Genomic DNA, 12,515 nt, shown 5'->3' with positions numbered 1-12,515 from the left:
TTTTGAATTTTGACATTTGCAGCGCAGGGATTTTTCGTGGAACGGTTAAATTGGGGCATGCCATCATTATCTTGCCACATACTTTCGGGCGAATCACTCGAGCGAATTCCACCGCTAAACTTTGCAACGTTAAGTGCCGTCGCTGCCAGAGTGGCCACAGTTGCCAAAGGCTCCCATAACCACCCCCCCCAAAAAACCCCACACATTACCAACCACCCCCCAGCCACCCACACTCTTGTCAAGTTGTTAAGGGCAGAGCGTGACAACATTTTTAATTACATGCCACACAGGCAACCGAAAACAGAAACCAGAAAACAGAAAACAGCAACAGGCATTCAAATATCAAGTACGACAACAAAGCTGGAAAATAATTTACGCATTTTACACGCACCCCCGAGAAAAACTTTTGGGGCAGTTCACTGTGTGCAGTACTCCACTGTTTTCCTTTTGGGGGGCTTTCATTAAGGAAATCCATACGGCAGTCGCAACGCAGAGCGGGCATGGGCGTCGGGTTTTTACGATTCGCGGGGGGTTTAAATAGGAGCAGGGGGGGCTGGGGGGCGTGGCAGTTGTACCGAATGCAGCCCAAAGCACGCGCCGCTGTTTGCCCAAAAACCAAATGGGGAATGGTATCAGAATCATGCGACACCGCGGAAAATACAACAATAGTTTTTCACACTTGAGATTTGTGTAGATAAAAAAATAATTAAAATTTGCTCATGGATTTTGTTACAAAGTACGTTTGCATAGAATGCAATCAGGCTTTTATAAGTATTTCAAATAGTTAATAAGGGTTAAACTTTTTAGACTTTGTTATTTTTTTAATTTGGTTAATCAAAATTATTTATTAGAATTTATTTTGTTTTTATTTTTTTCAATGTATGTTGTAGTTATCATTTCCAGCAAAAATGTTTTTCGCACATCTGACTACAGCAATATTGCAGCCTTGGGAATTTATAAAATAAATTATATATACAAGATAAATCAGTGCTTAATTTGTGTCTGGAGAATTTTTTTTAAAATTGGAATACACATTAATTAAGCACTTTTAACTTTAACACAAATTCACAGCGCAATCTAGAAATCACAATAAATAGATTAAAATATGTAGACATAAAAGTAAGAACTAGAAAAACCTTACCAAAAAGTATTATCCTTATAAATTGGGCTCATCTTCACGATCTCTTGAAATACTTATCAACATTTTCTCACTGTGCACCTGGAGAGACAGGAGGCATATGGAAATTGGGTGAACGCGAACGTAACGGGAAACGGAAAGCGGGAAAGCGGGAAATGGGAAATGGGAAATGGCAGCACACACGTGCTAAGCCCGAGTCAAGGGGAATCGATTAAATTTTCTTTTAATGCCCAACCATAAATTTCCCTTTCGAGTTGCCTTTTCCCATTGTTAACGACCTTTCAGCCAAAGGATGAGCAGCCAAGAACGGAAAGAGCAACACAAACTGGAACTCAAACAGAAACAGGAGCAGAAAACTGAAACAGAAACAGAAACGGAGCCAAGAACAAAAAAAAAACGACATAAAGTGAAATAAAAATAAAGCAAAAATTATGTCTAACGTCACATTGCCGAGTTCAGCTGATTCTTTATCAGCGCTAAGTGCCCGGAATCCATCTTCCCCCCTTTTCCCCTTACCCCTTGCCCCTCCCCCTCCCCCCGCTAATCCTCCGCTGATTATGTATGCCGTTTGTTCCGTGTGAGCAAAATGTGAGCCAAAACGGGCAGGACTAAAAGTTACTCCTTGGGAATCCTTTCGCATATGCAACCCCTGTCAGTCGATCGACAGATAGTCTATCAACTTTTACCGGCGAGTCGATTAAACTTTTATGATGCCCCAATAACCGAAATTATTACACTTTGTTTCCATTTAGATATTAGGTATATTATTATAAATATCAGTATATCACATAATATAAGTTCAGACAGCCAATGGCCTCAGCAGCCAGTACTGCAACTTTCTTTAGTTAGTCTTAGTTTTATAACTACAATATAAATTAATTTAAAATAATATTGTATTTTATATATTTTATTATATATATTTATATTTTATTATATAAAAACGAAACATAAGGTGTTCTGTAAAAAAAACCTAGGAGCAGGTTGATTTTTTTGTTATTTCCGAGTTTTCCTTTTAACTGACTTGAGCTTCAGTTCGGCAGTCTATCCCTGTATATTTAAGTAAGCCGTTCAAGTAGAGAGCATTCGGTCAGTGTAGAATAATTTTTATTTTTGTAAAATTAATTCGATTCCCCATTAGGATTTCTAATTGTTTTTCCTCTCGCATTTATTCGTTGATGAGATGGCGTTCCTTCGAAGCCTTTTTGGCTGGGAGATAATTCCGCGTCGGCGATTGGCTTCTGCCGTCAAACCGGAGGAGATCATCGACTTGACCGGATCGGATGAGGAAGAGAATGAGGGACCAAGCCCGGTCGAATTCCGGGACGATGGTTACTTATGCCCGATCTGCAAGGACAAGCCCGAGGATACGGTGACCACCCATTGTGGGCATGTTTTCTGCAATGAATGTTTAATGGCGGCTTTGCGCATATCCTACCTTTGCCCACTTTGCAAGAGTGAAGTGCAGGACATTATCCGCATATTCCTTTAATTTCAATCTTTCCAATCGAGAGAAACGCAACAGGAAGACACTTTTCTACTATCTGAAATACTCTTTTTTCAAGCAGTTATATTGCCATTGAATTGCTTTCACTTAAAGCTACTATTCTCTACTCTTAACAGTAAACCTTTTTAAGCGTTTGGTTCCATTTAATTGCCGTCTTAAAAAAGACTTTCAAATAATCCTGATATCAACTGTACTTTGTTAGAATAAGCAGCAGAAAAACCTCACAAAAAGACACCTTGACTCAATGAACTATTGTATATTTTGAATAAAGGTTGTAGCTTTCCCTTTAAGCCGGTTCTGCTTTCTCCCTCTTAAGTTAATCTCCTGGCTAACAGAAGTGCTATGTATTTTCCAGGGTATCAGCCACTTCGACCCAAAACTGCCACCTTTAACGCTTCGCTGGCGAAATGAGAGATTTGCGAAGAGATTTACGCGCAACACCAAAATGAACTTTTGTGTGTAAATTTATGTGCAGTTTCCCAGCTTTGCGAAGCTTGTGGAATGGGGGAAAATGGGGATGAAGATGGAGATGGAGATGGAACTGGAGGCCGAGTCGCAGCTAAGTAACTAACGCCATTAGCTGCTTAGTTTTGGGCCCTCCCCCAGCTTTTGGTAGCTATCTAGGCATTTTTATTGCTGCATTCCAGGGAACAACATCAAAACATCGCAGAAATCATCGCTTTAGTCGGCTTTTTCTCGCCTTCGAGGGACGGGATGTCGCTGCCTTTGGGGCTGAGCATTGATTTTTGCGCCGAAAGGAAATCAGGAAGTCAGGTGAAATCGGGGACAAAGAGATTGGATGAAAGATTTGAAGATTCGAGGAGAGAGATTAAGTTTGGAATGTGTCCGTAAATAGAAATAAAACGCTGCACTTTAATCTGCGCGGGAATGCTGAAAGCTATCCGAAAATCTACTTTTACCTCCGAGAATTTCAACCCAAAACGTAACTGCGAAATTGTGATTACACTTGGCACATGAATATTCAATGGAATCGTGCAGCATTATGCCCAAGAAATAAAAGTTTAAATCGCTGTTGTGGCCCGAAGGCAAGTGGCGAAAGTCAATGGGCCTTAAAATAGCTTTTATGGCTACCCATCATAAAATTTATGCAGCACCTGATGAGTAAGAAATTGGATGGAGATATTAGATCTATATGATGTCTCTGCTCCACCTTCCCCTTCCCCCCTCCCCTTTCCATCCCCCTTCCCCTTCCCCTCCTTGTATTTATTAATTAAAGACGGCCTAAACATCATTTGGCGGTGGGCGGGGATGTTTGTTTGGCTGGTCAGTGAATAAATACGCCTTGGCCAGGTCAAGTTGCGAATGTATTCGGCCACTGCAGACACACACACACACCCCCCGCGCATACCCACACACATACTGTGGTCGAAAAGGCAAATAAGCGGCCAATAAAAATATTATTAATACGCCAACGAGAACACACACAAGCCACTTGGCTTTCCACAGCGAAAAAACGTCATTGGGCTCTTGCTAACCAGCTTATTATTATTATTTTTTATTCCGATGCCACTTATCGAAATTGAGCCCTAATGATGCTACCCATTCCCGCTCTTTTTTCGCCACTACACCAATGGGCTATCATTTATTTTTCTCCATGTGTACTTATCGCTGTTGTAGCACCATCATTCAGGCTGATGGAAATGGAAATGGCCTGGGAAATGTGGAAATGGGAAGGTGGGCGGTGGGTGGTGGCAAGGGGGCGAAGGGAAATTAGCAGCAGCGCACATCAGCCATCAAGAGCAGTTGGGTGTGTTTTAGCCATAAATTTATTAACTTAGTGTCACATTTATAGCCACTCTGCCAACCGACGACACCACCACTGAGAAAACAAGGACAACAAGAACAACAACAGAACAGGACACTCTAAACAGGACACAAGGACACAAGCAGTCTATTCAAATCAACTTGAAAATTCGCTAACCGATTTTTAATTGATTGTCCACCGAGTAATGGAGCAATTACACTGGATAGTGGGTCAAGCTGGGGATTCCCATGGCCAATTCGAAAACTTAAAGCCAGTTCTTAACTAACAATTAAAGAGTCATTTAATAAAGATTAAATATAAATCGAATATCAAGGGTGGGGGAGCAAATTATGCTGCGTTGGTTCATAACATTTTCTAAACGTAATTCAGGAGGTTTTCCAAAACTTAAAACCAGTTCCTAACCAACAGTTAAAGAGTTATTCAATTTTGCTAAACATAAATCGAATATTGAGTGTGGCTCCTAAAATTTAATATACGTAATTGATAATTTGGACTGACGGCGTATGCCACTCGTGTAAACTAAATTGATGCTTTTCAATTATAATTGCATTAACACGTAATATAATTAAAAGATAATCACTTGTAACGAAGTCACTAATAATAGTTTAAGCTTTAAAAAATGCAGTGCGTACCATCAAAAACTTATCTATAAAAAATATACTTTCATCAGTTTTAGTATCCAATATCCGATTCTAAAGGAATGGCAGACTTTTATAAATATTAATTTGCTATAAGCTACAAAAAGTTTTTAAAGTACATTTGCTTAAATTTTTTATATTTATTTTTATACAAGCTTCAAGTTTTGATTTGTTCTGACAAACACATAAAAATGTTTGTAAAAGGAAAATAAATGCCTTTTGGCTTGAAAAATTGTACTAAATCGAAAAAATCTTAAACAAAATGAGCCTTTTTTTAATTTCATTAAATTTTTTTTGGCATAGCACATAGTAAAAAAAACTTATTCGTATATTGACTTTAAAATAAAATTCTATGTTTTAGGTTTTCTTTTATTTTTTGGTATCGATCGGTAAGGAATTTTTGTAAAACGAAATTCATAAATTAAAAAAAAAAATTTCCTTTTACAAATTTAATAAAATGAACTCAAATATTTATTATCCCAGGACAACAAGCTTACACTTGCATTATTCGGAAACCAACGTGTGGAAAAATGCTATATTTCACAGTTTGAAAAGTTTTTCGATCCCTTCCGGCAATTATTCCCGTATAAGCCAACCGATTTGCCCTGCAAGTCCGAAGCTACTTAAAGTATGTAATTCGAAAATCCAGGGGCGAATATGCGGACTTGGCTCATTTGTCAAGTTGGCTCTGTCGGACTTAGTTGTGCCACCCACTCTTTGGGGAGCTGAGGAGTGGGGGGAACCCAGGAAACCGGGAATCATTTGTCCCGGAGCCGTGCACCTGTTGTTTGGTCCGCGGGCGCTTAATTTGGCTCAGTTCGATCGGATCAGGAGTCGGCGGGAGTTATCGCGCCGCCCAACAGATGTGCCGCCGGAATCCATTTCCCACCAGCGAACAATCAACTCCACAGTCCACTCCACACCAAAAAAAAAAACCGAGTGGTTGTGATAAGCACACAGTCGCCGACGAACAGATAAGCACACACAGGGATCGACTTACATTCACGGTTGCAACTGTCGGTGGATGTGGGCCTTGTGGGTCAGGCCGCCGAAAACATTGGGGGCACGTACACTCGAAAAAAATACCAAAATAAAAGTAAGCAAATAAATAGACGCGACGCGAGACTCGAGGAATTCGAAATCCTCGTTCGATATTATTCAAAATCCAACTGTTTCGGCGGATAACTGTAACTGTCTGTTTTATTTCGGATTCGAAACCGCTCCACAATTTTTGGGGAAGGCTAACCGACAGCTTCGCAGTCTCGCGACCAACTGAAGCCCGAGGAGTCCTTGCAGCGGCATTTAAGCAGGTTCCGTTTCGCTGCCCGCAGGACTTGGGCCTTGCGGGGGAGGCGGGGATTGGAAAGGCGAGTGGAAGGGGAATGGGTTCCCCAGTAAGCCGGCAGCACTTTGTAACGGATGGGGAACAGCTGACTGGAAAAGCTCAGTAAACAGCTTTCGAGCAGCTTTTCGAGTATGACAGCTGGCAATGCCCAGCGAGAAGAGCTTACGCACTCTCCCCAATGTTTACGTACGAGCGTGTGAAGGGTAGACAGCGACAGTCTGACAGTTGCCCCAAAACCAGGGATGCCAAGAAACAGCTGGCGGGAGAGGCTAGCTTCAAAATACCCTTCAATAGCAGATTTGATCATATTTTCCAATAGGCGTGAAAAAAAGTTATGGGTTTATAGGTCCATTTATAAAGGTCAAAAATCATTTTTCAATCTTTCCAAATTTTCAAAATTCAGTTTTATTTTTAAACCAGAAAACTGTAGTATTTTTCTAATTATTTAATTCTTTTGTTTAAATATTAATAAAATAAGACAGCAAAAATACTACTAAAATGTATTTTTTGAATTCGATAACTAACTAAAACTAATATCGCCCTTTATCCAACCCTTTTCCCTTTTCCTAATAACGTAAAAAAAAATAAATAAAAAAGTAAAAAAAAAAACAGTGAACAAATTTCTGTGGTGCCCAAAATACTTAAAAATCAAAATCACCAAATAATTGAAAGGAAATAGAAAAACACTGGGAATTCACCATCAGTTCGAACTAAGTTTATTGCAGATCAAATGAATCCTCAGACGCGGTTGGCCGGCCACACGATGCCCTCGATGAAGTCCAGGAAGGAGGAGACTCGCGTGTAGAGACCCGGCGTATTGGTGGCACATCCGAAGCCGGAGTTGATGACGCCCAGGATCGAGAAGAAGCCGTCCACCTCGTTCTCCTCCAGGATGAGCGGACCCCCCGAGTCGCCCTGGCAGGCGTCCTTCACCAGCTTCTTGTCCGTCGCACACAGCAGCGACTCGATCACGCCCATCTTCAGCTGCCGCTTGGCGGTCGGCTGCTCCGCGAAGGCGGCGCTGCACTTGTCCGACGGCACCAGATCCAGCTCCGCCCGCAGCAGGATGTTCGATCTGGCGCGAGCTGGAGAGGAGAGCAGAAACCAGGGGATAAATATCTAAATGCAGCTTATCAAATTTAACATTAACATGTATGCTACTATTAAACTGTGTATTATCTTTCTGTTTCGTAAACTCAAATAAAAATAAATAAAAACTCAAAAGCCAACATGAAAACTAATCATAAAGATCATAAAAATAGGCATTTATAAGCTGAATTAAAAACAAGTCGATCTATGGTTTTTATCATGCCTGCAAACTACTAAGAATATATTACTTAAATATAAGAATAATACTTTGATTACATTTAAATATATTTATACTTGCAACATGAACTACCTTCTATCTAAATAAAAAATATATTTATTTGCTAATTTATTTTGAAAATAATATTAGTATTAGTATTAGTAGTATTATTAGTATTAGCTTGTCTCAAGAAATAAAAAATGAATTCTTTTTGGAGCTAGTGTTAGTTTTTCAATGGATGTTCTATCCACAACTTACTGGTCCTGTTCATGGTGCCCCAGCCGGCGACGAAGAGTTTGCGGCCCGCTGGAGAAAATGTGGGCTCCGTGTAGAGGCAGGCAGGAGCGATGGTGTCCGACACAATGGCATCCTGGGCCAACTCGAGGACGGCGATGTCGTTGTACTTGCTGGCAGGCACATAGTTCGGATGTATCTTCACATGCGTCTGCGGTTGGAATATCGTTTAGGGAATCGAAGGGAAAGGGATTGGGGTCCTTCAAGGGCTCACCACATTGATGTCCTGGTATCCTGCCGCTGGATTGTCGAGGGCGATCGCTCCCAAACGAACGAAACTCGCCTCGTATTCATCGCTGTTCACACAATGGGCGGCGGTGAGGACAAACCGACTGGCGATGAGGGATCCGCCACAGTGGAATCCATACAAGTCGAAGTTCTTGCCGGCGAGGGCCGCCATGTGGGGATAGACGCCAGGGTCCACCGCCGTTCCGCCCAGGATGTGCGCCGTTAAAGGCCGTCCGCCGGATCGGATTTTCGCACAGGCTATTAAGAGAAGTATTCCGAAATCGTAATCCACATAAAACATTAATAGGTCTATATACTATAATATATGGGCTTATCGGTTTGTATAAGTGTTAAAAACATATTCAATTAAAAAATCGAAAGCTTTTACGAAAGTTATATTAGGTACTAATATCAAAACTAGTAAAAATTAGCCATCAAAATTATAAATAAGATTCTAGGTTTTAATTGAGTTGCGGATTAGCTAATATTGTTTAAAAGCCAAGATAGTATCGATATTTTACGTATTCACATATTTTATATTTTCCGTTTAACAGTAAATTTCCGATTTAATTAATAAGTCTTCAAGTGTCGTTTTGTTTTTGCACATTAATCAATGATTATTATTTCTATAATTTTGTTTACGTTTAAAAATTTGAGCGTGCAGGAAACTGCTTTCATTATGACCTTTACTTAGATGTACTTTTTTATTTAAGCTATATATATTTTTATCGGCTAATTGCTGCTTCATAACTGTTGTATAAATACTCTAAACCAGTATTTCCCAAAGTGTGGGTCGCGACCCACTGGTGGGTCGCGGGTAGATTTTTTGTGGGTACTAATTGTCATATAGATCTTGCAATTTTTTGTGTTGGTGGGTCGCGGTCCCGACAAGTTTGGGAAACACTGCTCTAAACCATTACTATTTTTAAATAAAAAAAACAATTATCCAATTTGTGTTGCAAAACTTATAGCCGCCTAAAAAAGTTTAAACAAATTCCCCAAAAAAAAATGCTTAAATTTTTATCAATGATCTGGATACTTAAATACTTTTGTAATTAAAAAAAAACCTATAAGTCTAAAAAAAGTTCATGATTTCCTAGTCCAAATTGCATACTTTCTTGTTTTTTATTTTGAACTATAGCTAAATAATTTTATTATTGGCTAAATAATCGAAATAATAAGTTAATGTGGCATAGGACTCACCTGCCACCGCTGGTCGCTCTTTATCCGGAACATTGACCCTCGAGGTGTTCGGACTGGTAAAAATGGAGAAGGCAAAATAAAAGAAAATACATTTTTAATAAAGGGGTAAGGATGAGTTCCGCCTGAGACAGAGACTACATGCGGATCCCTGGCTGAGGCCAACTGATGTCCATGCCAAAACTAATCTCAGACAAACCGCTCGACTGCCTCAAAGGAACTGGGCGTTGAACTGGGCTCCAAATCATTGTCGGGTTCCCTCCAAGGTTGTGGTTGGGGTTCTGGCTCCAGTTGTGGTTGTGGTTGAGCATCCGTTTCCGATTCCGCTCCCCTAAACTTATAGGGCTCGAAGGGATCCATTACTGGTGAGGGCGTTGTTTCCACCACCTGGACTTCGCGTGCCGGTTCGATATGCATTCCCTGTTCCCTCAGGCGATCGTTGACCAAATGGATGAGACTACCATCGCCATTCTGCTGATTTTGGGCCATCGAACGAGGAGTGGTCAATGGGCGATTGACGATCCTTGGCTCTCGGCTATCCCAGCCCCATTGCTGATCCATTCGAGATCTTTGCGTGGTGGCTGGATGTCTATCTTTTGGCGGAGCTATTCCCCAACCGCCAACGCTCTGAATGGGCATCTTGTTGGATTCATGGGTGGGCATCTTCATGGATTGGTGGCTGGGATTGTTTATCGGCTGGTTGTTGGGCATATTCATGGATTGATGGGTTGGTGTATTCATAAATTGCTGATTGGATTGATGGGTGGGAATATTCATAGTCTGCTGATCGGGTGTATTCCGAATCTGGTGGTTTGGCATTGATGGGTGATTGGGGATATTCATGGACTGCTGGTTGGGCAAGGACTTCAAGGACTCGTGGCTCCTCTGCGGCTTGGCAGTTGTGGTGCTGAGCAGCTTGTTGAAGTCGAAGAAGTTCTGGTTCTTATCCAATCGCGACTGGCGATCCGGTTGCGATCTTTCGGTTGTTGTTGTGGGATTCAGGATCTCTGCCTCTCGATCCGGCAACCTGCTGCGTTCGGAACTCGTTTGGGGAACCTCGAACTGGTTAACTCTGCTGCGGAATTGAGAGGGGGTTAGTCCTGGAAGTCAGACGACCAAATGGCATGCAACATCGGCGGGCACAGAGCGCAGGCGGGACACACACACACAAACATAAGAAACCCAAAGGACGAACAAACGAAATGCTGGCAAGGACACGCTTACTCAGTGGGTGGATAGGCGGTGGTGGGGCAGCAGATGATCTCCTCCCGAGCACCGAATCCGCAACTTGGCACCTGACTGGTGGACAGAGATCCCGCCTTGATGTATCCTTCGATATTTTCGCAGGCGGAGGAAGCACGGCAAACGCCCGGAATGTCCGACTTCACCTGGCAAGGATCGCCCTCTGCAAAAGGAACCAAAAGAAGCTAGATCCCTTATCTAGTTGGTGAGCCAAGGGATATCCTACATACCATCCCCGAAAGATTGATGAACCGAGGCAACGATCAACAGGAAGCCCAGTGGAAAGCACCTTCTCGCCCAACGCATCATTGGTCAGCTATAGAAATTCCCACAGTTCATTAGTGAGTGAATCCCAATTCGGTTTCCCTTTTAACCTAATTTATATAATTATCTACTCGAATCAAAGTTGAAAAACATTTTCGCGGCGGAAGGGGAAGCCCTCGAAGAAAGCGGAAAAACCTGTGCGCTCTGTTCTATTCATCGGAGCTGGCCTCTTTCAGCTGATTAAACTGAACTGAAATTGCCATTGACCCACTTAAGATTCTACTACAATATGTAAACAAAGGCGCTCTATAAATCCACAGACTTCTCTACGCTTTGGATGGTAAGCTGGCGGAAAGTTATTGCCAGTTGATTGTGAGAATTTCACCAGGTGAGATCGAACGATGAATCACTTTGGGAAGCCGGTCGTTTATCATTCTGCTGGGATTGTACCACTGACTGAAGACCGAAGATACCGAACCTTCTTCGGAGATCTAGAGATAGCCAACTAACACCTGACAAGAATTTTATTTAATTGGCAAAACCATCTTTCACCTTTTTTTATTACCAGTGGAAACTGACGCGTGCAACAATGAAGCTCCGTGACATCACTTCGAGTGCAAACTGTTGTTTACCTAATTGTTAAACCCTTCAAAAGTTTGTGTATGTAAACTGATAATCAGCTTCCGGCTTTCCGGCGTAATTTTCCCTTTCCGAACACGCAAAAAAAAATAATTAAAGTGGAGCACTCAATGTATAATCCCCACCCACTGTCCACCTTATCGAACGCACCTTTGACACGACCTTTTTTTCGGTCTCTGATAAGGGGAGTACGTGTATTTACGTATTGATGGTGTTTACTTGGTGCGTTTAGCACAAATCCGCGACACACAGCACAGCACAACACAAAAAATATATACTTGTTGAAAAAAATAACCCAAACAAAACAAAACAAATCCGAAAAACCGAGCGGCAATCACGAAAAAAAAAAAAAATAAATAAATAAAAAATACCGCAAAAAGCACACCAGCGGAGCCAATAAAGCTGAAAACCGGTGGCTATTGAAGCACTCGAATCGCGGCGGGATGGCTAGTGGCTAGTGGCTAGTGGCTAGTGGCTAGTTGCTAGTTGCTAGTAGCTAGTAGCTGGACTGGCTGACTCTGACCGCTCAGCAACGCTTCGCCCGAGCAACTGAAGCCCTGGTTTTTGGAACGGCGGCCAAGAAGCGCCGCTTCAGCCAGCTGATAGCAACTGGCACCCAAAAGCCGCTCAGCCCCACTCCGCTCCGCTCCAATCCAATCCGCTACCGCTACCGCTTGCGATGGCGATGCCGATGAGCGGCGAACCGGTTTCCCTCCCCATTCCAGCACTTCGCAGATTCACAGAATCGCAGAACGATCCGAAAGATCCGAACGACGGGGCACAAAGCACACAAAGAAGCCTGCAATTAGCAAGTGGGAACCGATCGGCGGTGGAGGCTCTAGACTGCAGGATACCCTGTAATGGGAGTAGTCCTTCCATACTCCATAATTTCTTTGCCCTTGCCAATCCCTTCTAAACAAACTTCAATTTG

General features: G+C 42.1%; 3 protein-coding genes across 7 annotated transcripts in view; 1 reads left to right on the top strand and 2 right to left on the bottom strand.

The window, feature by feature from the left end:
* The window catches only part of LOC108088711, a 46,345-nt gene extending 40,025 nt beyond the window's left edge, over positions 1 to 6,320 (bottom strand). The window contains exon 1 of the mRNA XM_017186655.2: positions 6,067 to 6,320. The gene's annotated coding sequence lies outside the window, so the exon portion shown is untranslated. The remainder of the gene's footprint in view (positions 1 to 6,066) is intronic.
* Positions 2,173 to 2,932, top strand: LOC108088714 (E3 ubiquitin-protein ligase complex slx8-rfp subunit slx8-like). Its single transcript, XM_017186658.2, has 2 exons — positions 2,173 to 2,224; positions 2,277 to 2,932. Exon 2 carries the CDS (start codon positions 2,319 to 2,321, stop codon positions 2,625 to 2,627), a length of 309 nt encoding a protein of 102 aa, XP_017042147.1. The 5' UTR covers positions 2,173 to 2,224; positions 2,277 to 2,318; the 3' UTR covers positions 2,628 to 2,932.
* A 784-nt stretch (positions 6,321 to 7,104) lies between the features above and the next one.
* Positions 7,105 to 12,146, bottom strand: LOC108088564 (serine protease Hayan). 5 transcript variants are annotated; one of them, XM_043207527.1, is made up of 8 exons: positions 11,956 to 12,146; positions 10,912 to 10,997; positions 10,664 to 10,844; positions 9,639 to 10,514; positions 9,443 to 9,495; positions 8,226 to 8,497; positions 7,976 to 8,162; positions 7,105 to 7,496 (listed from the first exon to the last, which is right to left on the bottom strand). In XM_043207527.1, the coding sequence occupies exons 2-8, from the start codon at positions 10,988 to 10,990 to the stop codon at positions 7,150 to 7,152; spliced, it is 1,995 nt and encodes a 664-aa protein (XP_043063462.1). In that variant the 5' UTR covers positions 10,991 to 10,997; positions 11,956 to 12,146; the 3' UTR covers positions 7,105 to 7,149. The 5 variants fall into 5 exon arrangements, with proteins under 5 accessions (XP_043063462.1, XP_043063460.1, XP_043063463.1 ...); XM_043207525.1 differs by lacking the exon at positions 11,956 to 12,146 and adding an exon at positions 11,735 to 11,935; XM_043207528.1 differs by lacking the exon at positions 11,956 to 12,146 and adding an exon at positions 11,735 to 11,935 and having other exon boundaries at positions 9,639 to 10,511.
* Positions 12,147 to 12,515: the final 369 nt, after the last annotated feature.

The sequence above is a fragment of the Drosophila ficusphila genome, unplaced genomic scaffold (assembly GCF_018152265.1).
Source record: "Drosophila ficusphila isolate 14025-0441.05 unplaced genomic scaffold, ASM1815226v1 contig_198, whole genome shotgun sequence".
Taxonomy (NCBI): domain Eukaryota; kingdom Metazoa; phylum Arthropoda; class Insecta; order Diptera; family Drosophilidae; genus Drosophila; species Drosophila ficusphila.
The sequence above is the reverse complement of the archived record's forward strand: the minus strand, read 5'-3'. Positions and strand labels throughout refer to the sequence as shown.